The sequence below is a fragment of the Centrocercus urophasianus genome, unplaced genomic scaffold, assembly GCF_019232065.1.
Source record: "Centrocercus urophasianus isolate 14NV4802_14NV808 unplaced genomic scaffold, USGS_Curo_1.0 seq_17, whole genome shotgun sequence".
Taxonomy (NCBI): Eukaryota; Metazoa; Chordata; class Aves; order Galliformes; family Phasianidae; genus Centrocercus; species Centrocercus urophasianus.
In genome coordinates this window covers 11,300,733-11,317,214 of record NW_024884722.1, presented here as the reverse complement: position 1 = coordinate 11,317,214, position 16,482 = coordinate 11,300,733, and the positions used below count along the sequence as shown (strand labels likewise).

The 16,482-nt window shown below is 44.6% G+C and overlaps 2 protein-coding genes across 8 annotated transcripts in view; one reads left to right on the top strand and one right to left on the bottom strand.

The window, feature by feature from the left end:
• STN1 (STN1 subunit of CST complex) overlaps positions 1 to 3,345 on the bottom strand; it is a 45,216-nt gene extending 41,871 nt beyond the window's left edge. For 2 of the 5 annotated variants that reach the window (XM_042818783.1, XM_042818776.1), the window contains exon 1: positions 3,283 to 3,345. The gene's annotated coding sequence lies outside the window, so the exon portion shown is untranslated. The other 3 variants (XM_042818777.1, XM_042818780.1, XM_042818781.1) reach the window with 3 other exon arrangements.
• A 708-nt stretch (positions 3,346 to 4,053) lies between these two features.
• SLK (STE20 like kinase) overlaps positions 4,054 to 16,482 on the top strand; it is a 46,177-nt gene continuing 33,748 nt past the window's right edge. For all 3 annotated transcript variants that reach the window (XM_042818923.1, XM_042818924.1, XM_042818922.1), the window contains exon 1: positions 4,054 to 4,251. In XM_042818923.1, coding sequence (XP_042674857.1) covers positions 4,102 to 4,251 — 150 coding nt within the window. In that variant the 5' untranslated portion in view covers positions 4,054 to 4,101. The remainder of the gene's footprint in view (positions 4,252 to 16,482) is intronic.

Here is a 16,482-nt window from a genome sequence, read left to right as displayed (position 1 = left end):
ACAAACAAATCACCTGTGACCTCTGAGCAGTTCAGTCAACTCAAACATCAGAAGGAAGGTCGGAGGAGATCAGTGAAAGTGTGGGTGGACATAAACTCAAGGCAGTACAAAAATACACCACCAAATATTTTGAAAGAACTGAGAACAGGAGGCAGGACTGCAGTTAAAGGGCTACTTATACTGTGAAGAACACATTTCTAATTAGATTTCTGAAACAAGCACGTATTTCCAATGAAGAGAAAAGGAATAAAAGTAGTTCACACAAAATAGAGGCAGAACCTAAGGGGGGGTTTACAAACAGCAGCAAGTGTAAGCAATTAAGTGGAAAGGATGGTGACACTTAGCAGCAGAAAGTAGGTAGGAGACTTCTAAATCTTAAGAAGGATTGGAGTAAGGAGTTACAGCTATTTTTAAGCCCACTGGTTTGAAGCACAGCTAACACAGTTATTCAACATCAGCACACTCTGACATTTTAAGGAAGCACTGAATTTCCAAAACGCATTGTTTTAAATTCCTGCAGGAGAAATTTTAATGTACTTATAATTCACTTTTACCTTTTTATCCCTGCCATCTGGAAACAGTTATGGCTGTTAAAACCTTCCGCTACCAGGAGAGAAGAGGAGGGAAAACAAAACAGAAAAAAACAAGCAGGTTTCATACAGCCTCCTCCATACCAGGAAGTCAATGCAAATTGGGAATGATTTGCTACCAGCTCTTAACCTTCACCTGAGAGCTTATTTTAGGATTGAGTGGCAAGCTGTAGCTGTAGAACACAAGAGTGAGGGGGAAACAGAAAACTGCAGCTCATTCCCATTTGCAGTTACAATGTTTAAACCTCAAATTACTTAGCAAAAAAAAAAAAAAAAAAAAAAGTAAAAAGCAAAACTTTATCACCAGATTAATTGTTCATTTGTTGTGTCAGCCTCTCGCCTTATATTTTCAATGTTATACCAGTTTAAAGCTTGTGGTATGGAGCCCATCTTTAGGAAAGTCTAAAACATCGCATCTAACATTAATTGTTAGGACAATCCTGCCCTTGTTCTGCCCCAATCTGAACCCATTTTACACACGTGTTAAAAGCAAACTGATACATAATAGAGATGCTGTAGGTGAACTTCGTGCAGTACAAAAAAACACTTCACATTGCCAACAGAGCTGAGATAGAACACAGCCCTAACATCCCAGCAACCTCACTGCCAGGACTCTCAAAGAGCAAACTCAATTATGCTCATTCACATATAGCTCCAGAGCTTTTTTTAGTTTGGCATCCCCGTCCTGTTACTGTTACAAACTCCGACAACATACGCACATGCACCTTCTGCTGCCCCAAGACACCTCTGGAGCTAAAGAAAAGCTGATCCTGCCTCAATACCAGGATTTCATAATATGGCTGTCAGACTCCCTTTTTCCCCTGCCCTCATCAATTACTTTAAGTAACTAGATGCACTAGATTCACCCCTAAGCACTTTTTATCCAAGAGCAATTTAAAATAAAAAAATGTGTTATTAAACTTATTATTTTAACATCCAAATCAAAGCTATCGTCCCACCTGAATGAGTACCAAGAAAATAGTTATCAGAGGGAGGAAAAGGAAATTGCATTTTAAAAACAGAGATTCCACAAGCTAAATTGGCTCTGGCAACACTGAAAAAACCTTATCAGTTACTTCCTCCTCCCTTATTGTAGTCAAACTATTTGCATGAAACTTCTAAATGAAGTTCATATGGGCAGCAAGCCAGCCAAATCATTAAGGTGAGAAGAAAACAGCTCATCTGCGTGCAGTTGGTTCTTGGCATTAGCTTTACACGTGTGGACAGCTTGTTCTTGAGCACCATGGAATGACTTGGGTTGGAAGGGACCTCAAGGATCTTTAAGTTCCAACCCTTGCCACAAGCAGGGTTGCCAGCTGCTAGATCAAGTTGCTGGGGCCCCATCCAACCTGGCCTCACAACACGCATCCCAGCTGCCAACATCAAGGAACCACAGAGCTCAATACCATGTTTTAATATCGCTGATAGCTACACCAAATCAGGACTGCTATCAAGTTAACAAGGGCATTTGACACAAAGCTGGCACTTCATGGCCATCTTGCTCTGTGGAGGGGACAGTGCACAGCACTGCATCTTCCCGTGCATCACAGATACTATCAGCACCAACCAACCACCAGTTGTTCACAATGCAGCGCATTCTTAAAAAGCTTCTACTCCAGCATCATTCAGACACCAAAACCATTGCAAGACATGACCAAAAGTTCAACACTGGGCCTCTGTTATGCTCTTACTTCCTTCTGAGAAACCTTTCTTTCTTTGTTAGTTTAGCACAAGTACCTGTACAATTCCCTTTCTGAAATCCTGTTCTCGGCCAGCCCAGCAGCTTCTAGTCCATAAAGTCATGCTTCTTTCAGTGAGGCTGCCTACGCTTCCACAGTCCTCATAACTGTATCTCAGTGCTCTATCATTGTTACGCATAGACTACCTTCTTGAGATAGCAAACTATTATCATGCTAATAAAATGGTCTGAGGAATGAGAAGCACCGGAGGCCTGATCTTTAGAAGCTTTTAATGCGCTGTTTAAATTAACGGTAACCAGAGGCACTCAGGTTGAGGTGAGGTTAAGGTGTTCAGTGATTCTCACACAGTGTATGTCTCATCACTGGGTCTCTTAAGTCTCAAATCATTGCCTTGACTGCAAAATCAACTCGCTACATCTTGCCATAACCTAAGCCTTGCCACCAAGATATCTGCTAAACCTCACAGAACAGCAAACGTACATAAAAACACGACACCCTACAATGACCGAATGCTGCAGCGAACGAGTAGCACGTGGAGAATCAACACAAGCAAGTCTCCCAAGGTCGCCTTTCTCCATTCGGAATTAGACGAAGCTCGGGTGCCCGGCATACCTCTGCAGAGCACTGAGCGGGCGATGAGGGCTCACCCGCACCGACAGGAAGGCTTGTGCCCTGCAAGCAGCCGTCCTTCATGCAGGAAACGCAACCCGTGGGACCGGGAAGCTTCCGCGCAGGAGGCAGCCAACAAAGCTAACGGGGTGCTGGGAGAAAGACCCAGCCCCATCCCACCAGCCTCTCCCTTAAGGGCTCTTCGGCAAACAAACAGCTCTCGTTCGTTGCCCAGCTTCGAGTACAGGGCTGGCCACCGAGATACAAATAAGGAAGGAAAGAAGGAGAAGAACCTCCTAGAGCGCTCGACTCCTGGACCCTGGGAAGCACAAGGAAAGCAGAGGGCGGGCCCTTCCTCCATCTTAGGCGCAGACACAACTTACCCGCCGGACGCCTCGGCTCGCTGCTATTGGTGCGCTGCTATTGGCGCGCTCCGCCGCCGCCTCGTCACGTGGATGGACGAACCCGCCTCCTCACCCCGCTGTTGCCGGCGCGCAGCTGTTGGGGGTGGCGGCGGCGGCCGTGGTGGTGGCAGCAGTGGAATGGCGTTTGCGCATGCGCCGGAGGAGTCGTGGCGGGGCGGGTGGGGCGAGGCGGTTCCGGGAGCGCGGGAAGCGGGCGGGAGAATGGGGTGCGCACGCGCCAGCAGCGGGAGGAGGGGGAGGCGCCGGGACCCGCACTGCCCCGCCCCGCAGGAAACGGCGCCGCCCGGGCAGCGCTACGCGAGAGGGCGGGGAGGGGCGGCTGGGGCGGGAGGGATAGCGAGGTGAGCGGAGCGCCGGCCGCTTCCGCGCCGTCACTCCGGGACACCGCGGGCCTGTCGCTCCGGCCAGACAGCGGGCCGGCGGCGGGGCAGTCCTTCTCCTGTCCTCCTCGTCCTCTTCATCCCGCGGGGCGGCGGCGATCGCTCGGCCCGTCTTCTCACGCTCCGTGTCAAGCGCGCAGCCCGGCACTTGTTGCCGACGCGATGGGCGCCGGGAGCCCGGCCGTTGCCGCTCGGTAGGCGCTGAGCGAGGCCCTCCCCCGGCGCCTCGGCTCGGATCGGCTGGGCTCATCCCATCCGTCGGAGCGGCCGCGAGGGCGGCGCCCAAGGCGCCGGGCGGCCCGGGCTGCGAGCGGCCCGGCCGGGAGAGGCACGCCGAGGGACCCCGGCGGCCGCCCCCCATCGCCGCCTGCAGGCCGGCCCCGCGGCGGGAGGGAAGATGTCTTTCTTCAACTTTCGGAAGATCTTCAAGCTGGGCGGCGAGAAAAAAAAGAAGCAGTACGAGCACGTCAAGAGAGACCTGAACCCGGAGGAGTTCTGGGAGATCATAGGAGAGCTGGGCGACGGGGCTTTCGGCAAAGTGTTCAAGGTAAGGGCGCCTGGGAGCTGAGCGGCGGCTGGCGCTGAGATGCGCTGAGCTCCCGCAGGTGCGCGCCGCGCCCGGCCCGGGTGCGAGTGACGGGACGGAGCTTCCGCAGCGTCCGGGGACTAAAGATAGAAAAGGCCCCGTGAGCTCATCGGCCGCTGCACCCCGCCCTCCTCGAGTCGTGCGCTTCGCCCGTGTTTTGGTCCCGCGTGCTGATGGCTTCCGTTCTGTTCGGCTGAAGGGCTCCCGAGTGTGAAGTTGGTGGTGGTTTTTTTTTTTGTTTCGTACGTTTCTGTACGGGAGGAAGGCTGTGGATGTAAAAGTGGCTTGTGCTCCCGTGCATTGCTTATAGGGCCGAGCTCATGTTGCTCTTAATGGGCCTTCTCCTATCTTGTTCCTTATGGAACAGAGTTAAAAGGTCGTGTTACCCCGGTGTCCTTATGTGGCTGAATTCCTGTATTTCCTTACAGCTTTTTTCCTTTGTTTCATCATTAAAGGGGTATTTCCAAGGTTTGTCATGTGGGATTTCTCAAATTAGGCAGTGTGAAATGAAAATAGATTCGATGCTGTAGGTCTGGTGAGACCAAAGCTTTCAGACCAAACCTTCAGCTAATTATTTTTTCTGAATGGAGATTGCTGCTCCACATTGGATTTAGAGATAGCATGGAATGAGTGTCATGGAGGACGAGCCTGAGAGAGCCAGGGAGCTGACAGAGATTGAGACCCCAGAGCAGGTTCTCGAGACTGGACAAGCTGGCATCAGCGTACAGCACTTGCAGTGTTTCTGAAGGCTAATTTGGTCAAGAAACGTTTATTTTTAGAGTACTGTGCTTGAGAGCCCATGAAATCTGGGTACAGAGCTTGCACTCAGAAAACTTGTGCTATTTTTTGTATGTCTATTTTAAGTTTTATTGTATCCTGGTGTTACCTATTTGTAAGTTCGGGCAGAAGTGTGTTGGCACTGAGAATTCCGAATGCTGGGTGTTGTTTTTTTTTTTCCCCCCTAGGAGTTTCTGTCTGTATTGCATATTAAGAGTATCTAGTTTATTTTGATGGCTGTGTAAGGCATAGTCTGGGTGTCAGTGTGGAAGATCAAAGATTTCTTTACTAAAAGGACTGCGAAATAAGACTGAAGCTGCTACATCACAAAGCTCAGTGACTTTAAAAGAATAACGTTGTCTCTAAGAGCATTTGCAGAGTGCTCGAGTTTTTCTTGAAACTTCACATGGAGTTTTGATTCCCTTTCTGTCCCTATTATGCTTTGTGCCATAGAGACGACTGGGGGAGCTTTAGAGAAGCAGCACTGAGTGTGTTCTCCCCCACCTCCACGTGCGTTTCCTCTCCTCTCCTCACCCCTCATCTCTGGGTGTTTGTAGGCCTGTCAGTCTGGGTACCCAGCTGTGGGTGAAGGTGTCTGAGCAAGAGAAAGCTTTTGCCTTCCAGTGTCCTTCGTGCACCACGGAACTTTCAAGTTGGGGACTTATATCTGGCTGTGAAATGACCCAGTGTGAAGTGGTCATCTTGTATTTTTTGAAATTAAACCCTCTTTTAAAAACTGTGATAGTAAGAATTACTCATGCGGTTACATAGCTAAACTTGGTGAATGCAGCATGTGTGAGTGCTGACATTGGTATTGAATGCTCCCACAAAATGTTCCCCTTCAGAAAAAGAGTCCTCCTGCATTCGTTTTGCTTCCATCCAGTTTGAGGACAAAGGATTGCAGGCAGGCACTAACTGTACTTGTTTTCCTGCATCTGAGCATGCTTGGCGAGGGACTGTTTTGAAAGCAAGGGTGTGTTACAGAGTTCTTTCTTGGATATATGCCTCTGTTGAGAAACTGCTCTCGTAACCTGTTTGATACCTTTTCAAATTTTGGAGTCAAAACTGTTACCCAGAACAGAGCTGTTCATTTGGAAAGACTTTGTGCTTAAATAAAGCAAAAAAGATAATACTAATGCCAGCTGCACCTGACAAAAGTAAATCCCTTCGTGTATTATAAAGACTGGAAGCATTCCCTGAAACGTGCTTCATGAACGTGCCTCAGTAGCTTAATCATCTCCATTTCCCATTCCTGTAAGTGGTTAATGGGGTATGAATGACTTCTGCCAAAAAAACAGTGAGAGCACTTTTAGCTGCAGCCTGGTTAGGGGAGGTGGTTCAGGAGGCTGCTCTGGAGTCACCAGCCAAACAGTGACTGGGTGTCAGAAGAGATTTCTGCACACTGCCACCTCTCTCTTTCCTTCAGGAGTAAAATCAGGTTTAGTTGTTTGGCAGTGTTCTTTTTCTGGTTACTCCCAAACTGGAAAATGAATGGGAACCAGTCCGTCTGTTGGTATGGAGAGGTGTGCTGTGTTCCTTGTTGTAACTCTGTAAATGGGACCCGCAGAGGTGAAAATATCTTTGTAATTAAGATCACAAGAGTCACTGTGTGATTATCCTTGCCCTCAGTGTTTTAGACACACACACAATAAAATACACTGTCAGATAGATGAGGCTCTGTATGCGTAAGTTCTCAGTAAGCCATAGGTTGCATGGCTTGTTTTTTTTTCCTGGCAAAGTATTTGGTTTAGTTGTGAAGCTGGCTGGGATGGAAGCATCAAATATTTAAATAAAAGCTCAATACCAACTTTTAAGCTGCCCTGACACACTCGTGAAGCTGCCTGATTGTTTTGTTGACATTAGACACGCTGTGCCTTGTGAGATGGGGTTGTATGCACAAGCCTTAAAGGGCACTGAAGGCTTGTGATTTGTTTCCTTCTTCCCAATCAAATAGGAGACTCATGCTGACTTTTGTAATAGCTAAATTACAAGAAGAGCTTATTTCTTCTCAAGCTGTTCTCATTTTCTGAGGCTTGCTTAGCTCTTGCAACTCATGCATTTGTGTTCACCAACTTCTGAACAATGTTTAGAAGTACTGTTACTTTCTCCATAGCCTTTCAACTCTTGTTGCATGCCCCTCTTGTGATTGGAGGGGCTGCCTCACTGCAGACTGCCAATAGCAGAGGCTCACTGCAGTGCAGCACACAGCATCTGGCCCTTCTCAGCATCTTCAGAGGTTTTCAGACTGTTTTCTTTTTTGGTCTTGGCTAATGAATAATGGGGTGTTTTTTTTGTCCTTTGTTTTCTGCACTCTTCCAGTTTTTCATTATGAGGTGATGGCCCTTATAAGGAGAATGTTGAGGTTACTTATTATGGACTTTGTCTTTTTTTTAAGTGCAGGTTGTGAATTATTTAGAATTCTTGACTGGAGTTTTGGGGTTCTGAAAGCCACTGGAGAAGCAGAGATTTCAGTTTGTATTGGGAGTTGCATATCTATCAAACAGCTCATTTTATTTTAAAGATTAGAAAATCTTATTTGATAAAGCTTGGGGAGGGAAGGGAAGGGCAGGTTTAGGCTTCTAATGTTCTAATTAATGGTAACCCCTTGCTGTGGAAATGAGTTACATTATTATACCATGTTACATTACTGTGCTTTATATTGATATATGTATCAAATGCCAGCTGGGCGTGCATAGCAAAGATTGCTTTAAGGTAAATCGGTGTAAGTAACTGTTGAACTGCAGTCGTTCCAAGGAGCCACATGAAGTCTCAGTGGTTTCAAGCTGCTCTCTCCCAGGACAGAAGTTCATGTTCTGATGGTGCAAGAACAGCCCTTCAAAATGCCCAACGTGCTCTGCAGCTTGCTGAAGCTCTTGGCTGAAAATCTTTATTGTACAGTCACACGTAACTAATTGAAGTGGAGATATCTTCCTGAGTTGACATTCCAAGAAAAATAAAATGCTTGGACTGTATTTCAGTGAAATCTGCCAGCAGGTTTATTTTGGTGCTATGAGTGCTGTGCACCCCAGTGTAAGAGCACTTGCGTTGCAGAGAGACATCGGTTGCGTTGAGTTGGTGTGAGCTCTGAGCCCTTCTCTGAAGATACTCCTCCAAGAAATCTGTGGTCTTTTGGCTGTCGTTGCGATAATTATGGGTACCATCTGTACAAATATACTGATTTCAGGTCTTCTGGGGGAACACACAGTAGCAGAATATACAGCGGTACACAGTATAAGATACGAAGTACCCCATGTGTTTATAGGGAAAATACATGGTATGCATACACACTTGCATGGGCATTCTTGGGTTTTTATGACAAGGCTCTTCTTAGTTGCCTGATCTTGAATTGCATTCACATTCATTGTTTTGAGTTGGAATATTCTGCCCATTTAGTCTCATGTTTATTATTATGAATGTTGGATGCTGGGAGCATCGTGTGTGCTGGATTCTTATAGGAATTTGGGAAGTCAGATATCTGTATTTCATCTGAAGTACCAAGGCAGATCCTCCAGCTCTCAGCTGTTACCAGCACTTGGTTAAGAGCCGCCTCCGCTTCCTCTTTAGGCTGCAGCTGAAATGTTTGGAAGCTGGTAGCTGCAATCAGGATGAACAGCGTGACCAAATGAGTTACCTTCTGAAAATGACAGCTACCTTAAGTATTCCTATATACTGTACCTACAGAACCAGCCAATACAAACTCAGCTCTGGCTAATGAAAGAGAACTTTTGATAATTCTGTTTCCTTTAAATGAAATAAACTAACGATGTAGGTTCATTTAAGTTAAGCTTTTGTTTCTGCATTTAAAACAGTCTTGCTTTAATTGAATCAAATGACTTCTGTGGGAGCTTGCTTTTGCCTTACTGTCTTCTGCAGCACCCAGAAACATACAGTTTTTGAACACTGATTTAATAAATCTGGACTAATTTGGCTGCCTCCTTTAAGCAGCCTTATCTCCTTTTAATGCTTAAAAAATGAGCTGATGAGTGCTGGCTGCTTACAAGTACTTCTTGTCTACATCATAACTTAATTTCTAGTATTCAAAAATCTCAAAATTACTCTGGCCTGCAAACAAAATGAGGGCAGAGCAAGGAGAAGTTGTATTTTCTAATCTCAGTGACCTTACAGGCATGTTTATCTAAATCACTGCTGCAGTTGGATATTGGTGCTTGAAGTTATCTCTAGGATAGCAGTGTAGTGTGCTGTTTACTCGGGTGCATATTTCTAACACCTGTGACTTCATAAGAGCAGATTTTACTGCTTACCTGATATGTGAGATGAAGCACTGCGCTTTTCTTCGCCTGCTCTGACCTTTTAGTTTACCTGATGCCGTTAGCACCTCTGGAAGGTGATTGCTTAGAATGTTAGAGCTGTTGGAACTCAGGAGCATTCTCGTGTTAAAGATGCAATTCCACATGGAAGGGCATTGCTTGAGTTTGTCTGAAATTCTGCGTGTTTGGAGTTAATACCGATTCTGAGGCTTTGTGTGTGACTGCAGTAAGGCTAAAAGTGGAAAGAGTAAGCAGGTGGAAATGTCCTACATTAAGTTCTTATGCACAAGAATGAATCAGTTGTGAACTTCCACCCATCTTGATTAAAGTTGTTTGCTGTACCTTTGTTCCAATCTATTTTCATTCATGGCAGGCACTGTGAGTTGAGCCCTGATTAAACTGGAGCAGTAAAATAGTTCAGTTGTCCTCCAGAGATCTGAATTAATAATGTTCCCTTAAATGCCACGTTGCTTTGTTTCTCCATAGAGGCATCAGTAGATGGAGGAGAGAAAGGAAGAGAGCTGCCGTATCTCAAGAGAGTAATGCATGCAGTGATAGAGTTCGATTTTTAAATATGTAGTCCATGTAAAAAAGAGCTGAAGCTTTACTTAAAGTTAGCAGAGGTCGGTCACAGCCATGAGAGCAACCTGGGCGGTTTGGGACTGCTGTGTGTGCTGTGGGTGGGAGACAGAGCCGGGGCTGTCCGCAGCGGGTGAGTGGCTGCAGCGCTGCTCTGAGGTAACCTTCCTTGCCTGCTGCTCCGCTGCCTGTCCGCACTTTCACGCCATTGCACTTTGAGCCTGTTGGAGATAGCAGATAAGGAAAAGCTACCGGCTAAATGCTGGGCAGTGCATTGTGGAAAAGCTTTGCAGGTCTCTGTGAATGCATTGTCACTATCGCTGAGCTTTCTGAGGAAATGGGGAGTGTAAGAGTTATCTGTGGGCTGTAAGCCGGTGTTGTTGTTTGCAGTGGGTATTGGCATGTAAATATTCCGGAGAAGTAAGAAGCATCCCGCATGTGAAGCGCCTCACTTTTTGGACGTCTTGCAGTAACTTGGCTTGGAACCTGCGTCCCAATACTTAACTTATGAGTAATGTGTCGTCTGCCCGTTGTAGTTAAAGCTGCAGGCAGGTTTGTGGAGGAGCAATGTAAATCACTCATGGTCACTGCTTAGTCATGCACTCATCTTTTCCGAGGTGTGAGCACAGCTCTATAAACTGTATAAAATTCCAACTAAATAGGAAATCCTTATTTTTTTTCTAATTTAAACTATGTTTATAGAAGTTGATATATTTTCCATGTCATCTGATGCTTTGTATTTCTTAGCTGGCTATCTGTATGCTTGTTTTATTGCCTGGCCATAAGACTGTCTTTGGATTTCAGGCTTAAGCTAAAGGTGATCGCCTCATGTTTTCAAATACATTGCAGAAGGAAGCTGTGTCTTTAAGCTTGGGGAACAATTTTTCATGTCTTCATGTCTAAGTTGTGTGAAAAACCTGTGATTCTGTTTGTTTATCAGTTCTTAGAACAAATTGGTTTAACTTTCTCAGTTCAGTCTTGGGCAGGGAAATGTCCTGCACTCATGCAGCCCTGTGAACACCCATGGGTGCCACTGCTGCAGAGCAGGAGGAGTTCACGACTTTCTTCTGGTGCTCACCCAGATTCTGAATTTGACCACCCCATAAAAAGTGCTTAAGGAATAATGCTCTATGTTGGTGTTTGGGATTCCCACATTTCCTAGTTTGGGTTTATTACTGTTGAGAGGCAAACAGACAAAAAAATCCCACAAATTTAAGTGATTTGAAAAGCATCCTAGAAGTAATATTTGTACATGTCAGTCTGAAATCTTGAAATAGTGAGAATCACAGAATTGTAGGGGATGGAAGGGACCTCCAGAGATCATCGAGTCCAACCCCCCTGCCAAAGCAGGTTCCCTACAGCAGGTGACACAAGTAGGCATCCAGGCAGGTCTTGAACATCTCCAGAGAAGGAGACTCCACAGCCTCCCTGGGCAGCCTGAGATTGAGAAATGCTCCTTGTATGCAGCCAAACTGTAGAAGATGAGAAGATCTGTGAGGTGTCGAAATTGGTTCTCTCAAAAGTTCTCTTGCAGTTCTGTTGATTTCTGACCTTGGCTGTGACAGTTCCCCCCCAGTACACGCAGGAAATGATAGGAAGCAGAAGGAACCTCTGTTTTTCTGCTCTTCTGCCCCCACAGTCTTCCAAAATTGTGAGTCTGGAGAATGGCTGGTCCAGAAGGTTGTCTGAGTAGCAATGCAGAAATGCAGCAACTTCTAAAAACACAAAGTCATCAATGGATTTATTTTTCTCCAGATCTTTGGTATCTCTGGGTTGAAGTCTTTTTGTACTCTGTAACAGCATTTCTGTTTTAGGATAAACCGAAGGAACCAGAATAAACACAAGTCTTTGATGGGTTGTCTTTCTGCTCCATCTTTTAGTGTGGTCTGAAGCGGAAGCAGAAGAGCTTTTACAGTCCACATTAGTATTCAAGTTGCAGGATGGTGCCCACTGAGTGTGAATTATGAGCGTGCTTGCAGGCTGTATGTACGGCTTAACAACTCCCAGATCTGGGTACAAACTCTTGCTTTGCTCTATAATGTAGATGCTCATCATACATCTGAGCCGCATGCATGGTACCAGTACAACATTAGCTTTGCTCTTCTGCATGATGGGTAACAGCTTTGGAGCTGTTTACCAGTTTATGCTAATTACTACCAATATTGAATGCAGCTGTGAGTGGTCCTTATGTATTTCATACACTGTGACCCACGTTTTGAGAATCTGGTAAGATTATAGACATTGCTCTCCTTTAATGACAGCTGTGTTGCTGTAGAAGAGGCAGCATGTAATTAAATCCTCTGGTTTGTGATCTTGAATGCATTGAGACCTCAGTGACTGAAATGTAATTTGTGAAATTTTTTTTGGTCTTTGTTTCTTCATGCTCTCCCAAAAACCTTTAATTATATTCAGATTATAAACTCAGTTGCCAAAGCCATAGTTTCACCTCTTCTGACCGTAGTTTTACTTCACAGTAACTGCCAAATTACTCACTTTCAAGGCTTGTGCTGTCTTTACATTTGATACTGGTCAGATTGTTTTAGTTCTCAATGCTTAGCGATGGAAAAGCCAGGAAATCTGCAGTTAGACCACAAACCTGGCTGGATTAACCAGGGAAGAAGAAAGGACGAAGAAGATTGCAGCATTTGTCTCCAAACCACTATAAAAGTAGGGATTTTTATCTGCCTCTGTCTAATTAACTTCTAATGGCTTTATAATGTGATTACAGCTTGGAATGCTTAAAATAAACTTTTAACTGCCAAATACATTTCAGATCTCTTATATGGAAACGCACTTTCTTTTCCCCACTCAGAAATGGAAAAGTGTCTCTTTGTAGATTTAGAAGCAGCACTTGGAGAGTACGTTTGAATGCTGACAGGCACAGAGTTGACTGTAGGTAATGCTGAACAAAATTTGGTAGGCTGCCCTCAGCTGCTCCTTGGTGGCATTGATACTTCAGCAGCAGCCCAGGGCTTTAGAGCAAAGGTGACTTTTTCAGTCACACTTTCAATTTTCTGTTGAATATGCACTACACTTTTTAATTCTGTTTCATGCTTGGGTAAACTACTGTGTTTGGTTTTAGGAGGGAACTTTTTTTTTTTTTTTTTACAGCACTTTTAAATGTCCGTAAATGCAAGCTGTAGTATGAGTCACAATGCTGCTTCAATTTCACCCTTTTGGATGAAGACTGCATTGCAATATTCTGTGGGATTGCATACTTTTGTATGGAGAGGGTAATGTAAAACAGCTGAGCATGAATGGTCAGGAGACAGACACAGGCTTTTTTCCCTTTATATCCCTGTGTTTGTATTTCTGAGCCACTTTTTGTTTGCTGTAATTACCCACAGCCTAGAGAAATAAATTGCTCAAGAATAGCTCTGTGCTGGAGCCAAGCCAAAGAAGTATTAAAAGCTTTAAAGAAGCATTTCTACCTGAAGCATTCCATTACAACACTTAATTTTTACTGACTTTTTGTGGGCAAGAAAATGAAAAAGTAGAATTGTGCCATGATAGGTAAATCAATTTCTTGATTGGCATCTAGAATTTGATAAATCTCTGCTTAGTGCAGATAACTCGAGTGACTTTTCCCTTCTGTAGGGCGTCCTGAATTACTCTTGTTGTTTCACAAAGTCTTTGTATGTGCAACTGATGGAGACCAGGCAAAATAAAGGGAAGGCTCTGTTCTTTGTAAAGATGGCGTTCTGGAGTTGTCTCAATGCAGTAATTTAAAATGAGGGGGTGAACTGAGGCTGGAATTGGAACGGCGTACTCTGCTATGGTTTGGGGGAACCATTACCCTGCAACTGAAGCTGTGCATCAGAATGGTTTTACTGGGGGTGGCAGCAGTAGTGACTTGCCTGTGCCAGAATCATTCCTGAATCCTTCTAGCTTAGTAATGCACTACAGGAGAGTTGTCCCTTTACTTTTTTGATATTCCTATTGAACCACACCTTATACGTGGGATTTGCTTGTTTAAGGAGGATTTTAAGAAGCTGAGCCTTGTCCCTAGGAATAGTTGGTCATAACCGTGATTCAGAAGACTGTTCTGAGGGAAGCTGCGCTGGAATTTATCCTTTCTCTTGTAGGCAGTGGTCCTCTGAACACAGACCATTTCTGTTGCAAATCCAAGGCTTTCCTCCAGCAATTGTCTAGATTTCACTGTATAGAAGATGACTTTTCACTTGCATTTCAAAGCACTACTTTAGCAGAGAGTTAATACTTTGTAACGAAGAGGTAAGACCTCTTCAGTAAGAATTAACATGTTGTACGAAGTTCTCATCTTCGGTTCATATGCTGCCTTTTTCATTTTGTAAAGCTTGGTCATGTTCCAATGCCACCTTTAGCTTTTTTTTGTGAGCTGAAGAGGCCCAACCTTTTTAGTGTGTATTCTGAGACCAACTACTTGATCGTTTAGGAGTTTCCATTGTCATTTTCTCTTCCTTCTCTCTTTATCTTAGTTGCTTGACTTCCTCGATACCAGAGTTGTTGCGGTTCAGCACTCAGGCGCAGTGTGCTGCTGCCAGTGCTGGGCGCTCATGGGTCAGAGCCAGCGGGCTGCACTACTGCAAATACTGGGCCTCAGATCATCTCTGGGAAGTGTGGTCAGATCCCTAAAGCAAATGCATTATTGCAGAAACACAAATGAATGGCTACTCTAGAGTTCAGCCTAAATTGGGTTTTGTTTGTGCAGCCCTTCCGAGTAGTTTTTACCACTAGTGAAAATGCACAGAGCTTAGAAGTGACCCAAAAGAAGGAAGCGGTCTGCTATTTTTCACTTCTTTTGAGTGGGAAGTCTGGAGACTTAAACAAGAACGTTTTGTATCGATAAGGAGAGCTGGGTTACCTGAAAATGCCCCCTTTGGTGTAGCAAGAGCTTTAAGTCAGTCTTGAATAGCAAAGGTAGATGTACTGCTTAGCTTAATGACACTAAGAGTTGTGCACTTAGCACATCAGGCTTAAAATAAAAACAACCAAAAATACCCTGAAAATTAACAACAAAGCCTGGTATTTAGAAGTATTAAAATGAGCTGGTGCACAGGTATGGCAGGTCTTCTGTTTCAGCGACATGAGTTTTTGACAGTGGTGTTAATTCTTAAGTTTTGTTGCCCTGAGCAGGCCAGCACAATATAAAGAAAATTGAGCTTATTCTTAATCTGTATTGTGCTGTGAATAGAGCTTATTTCTGTGAGTGTTAATACAGGTCAAACAATAGAGATGTTAAATAATTCAAGGTGCTGCAGTGGATCAAGAGAAAATTGGGGAGCATAACTTGAAGCACTTGAGGGATCCTGGCACTTAGGGAGTGGATGTTGAATAGCTGATGACATGAAAACTTCTTAAACTGTCATATTCAGCTCTCTTTAAGTTTCTTTTGAATCTCTGAAAGGCATTAAAACTGTATGGAACTGCAGTAACAAGTGTGACAGCCAAGAAAACACTTTATCAGAGATGCTTTCCAGTAGCTTTATCATAAGTACAGAAGTGACTCCTGAAGTTTCTGGTTCTCCGCTGTGGCTGCTTCCCATAGCAGTGTATGGTAGCACAACTCACCACAGGCAGTTCTGGCACTGCGTTCCTCTTCTCGCCTCCTGTTTGGGGCAGTTCAGTGCATGCTGACGCTGTGACGGTCTGGGTCAAGGGACTAAGTCCATCCCAAAGCTGATTTCACATGGAGGCCATTCCTGTCTTCTGGCTTGGCTCCCCAAACCTGCTCGGGGCAGCCAGACAAGGGACAGCATTAATGCAAGGGAAAGAGGACAGGACAGTGGAGGTGTTGGTTCAAAAGTTGGGACATCAGAAGCAGTGTGCCTCGCTACTGCACTGAGTATGGATCAAGTTAAGTGCAGAAGCCAATATGCTGCTTTTGTAGCACTCAAATAGCCAATTTGCAGGGAGTACCAAATGTTTGTTTGGATGGCTTGTCCTCATCTCTTGAGCTGTGACACTTGGAGCACAAAGAGCTACAGCTGGAACAGCACTAAATCTGAATGAGAGAGAATTCCTGTACTGACTGTCAGAATGCTTCCTGCTGCTTTCAAGAGGTGGAATGCAGTTTAAGGATCACTGACACAAAAAAAGACTACTGGCAGCTCACAGGCTGTGGAAGGTCTGAATAGCACACATCATCATGCTGCATTTTGTAGTTAAACAAAATCTGAAGATAACCTGTTCCTATTACAAAGCTACAGAAGAGCTGAATGATGCTATTTCAATAATTCTTCTGTTGTTTTGTCTTTGCAGTTGGCTTCTCTTAATTTATTTTAAAGATATGAACATAAGTAGCAATGACTTGGCTAGAATTCTAAATTTCCTGTTCTTTATAACACACGTTAATATTCAAAGAGAATTGTGGATTTGTCTCTAACGATTTTACTTGAACAAGGCTGATGATTTACAGCTTTTTTTTAATGACAGCTATCAAAGGATGCTGTCACTTCCTTTTCCCTTCAGAAACAGGGGAAACTTCATTGTTACAAACCCCAAAGTGCAGGGAGCAGCTGAAAATATGGTTTGAGAGTTTTGCAACAGCTGTTGCCAGTATTAGTGTGGTATTGATGCAGGCTTGTTT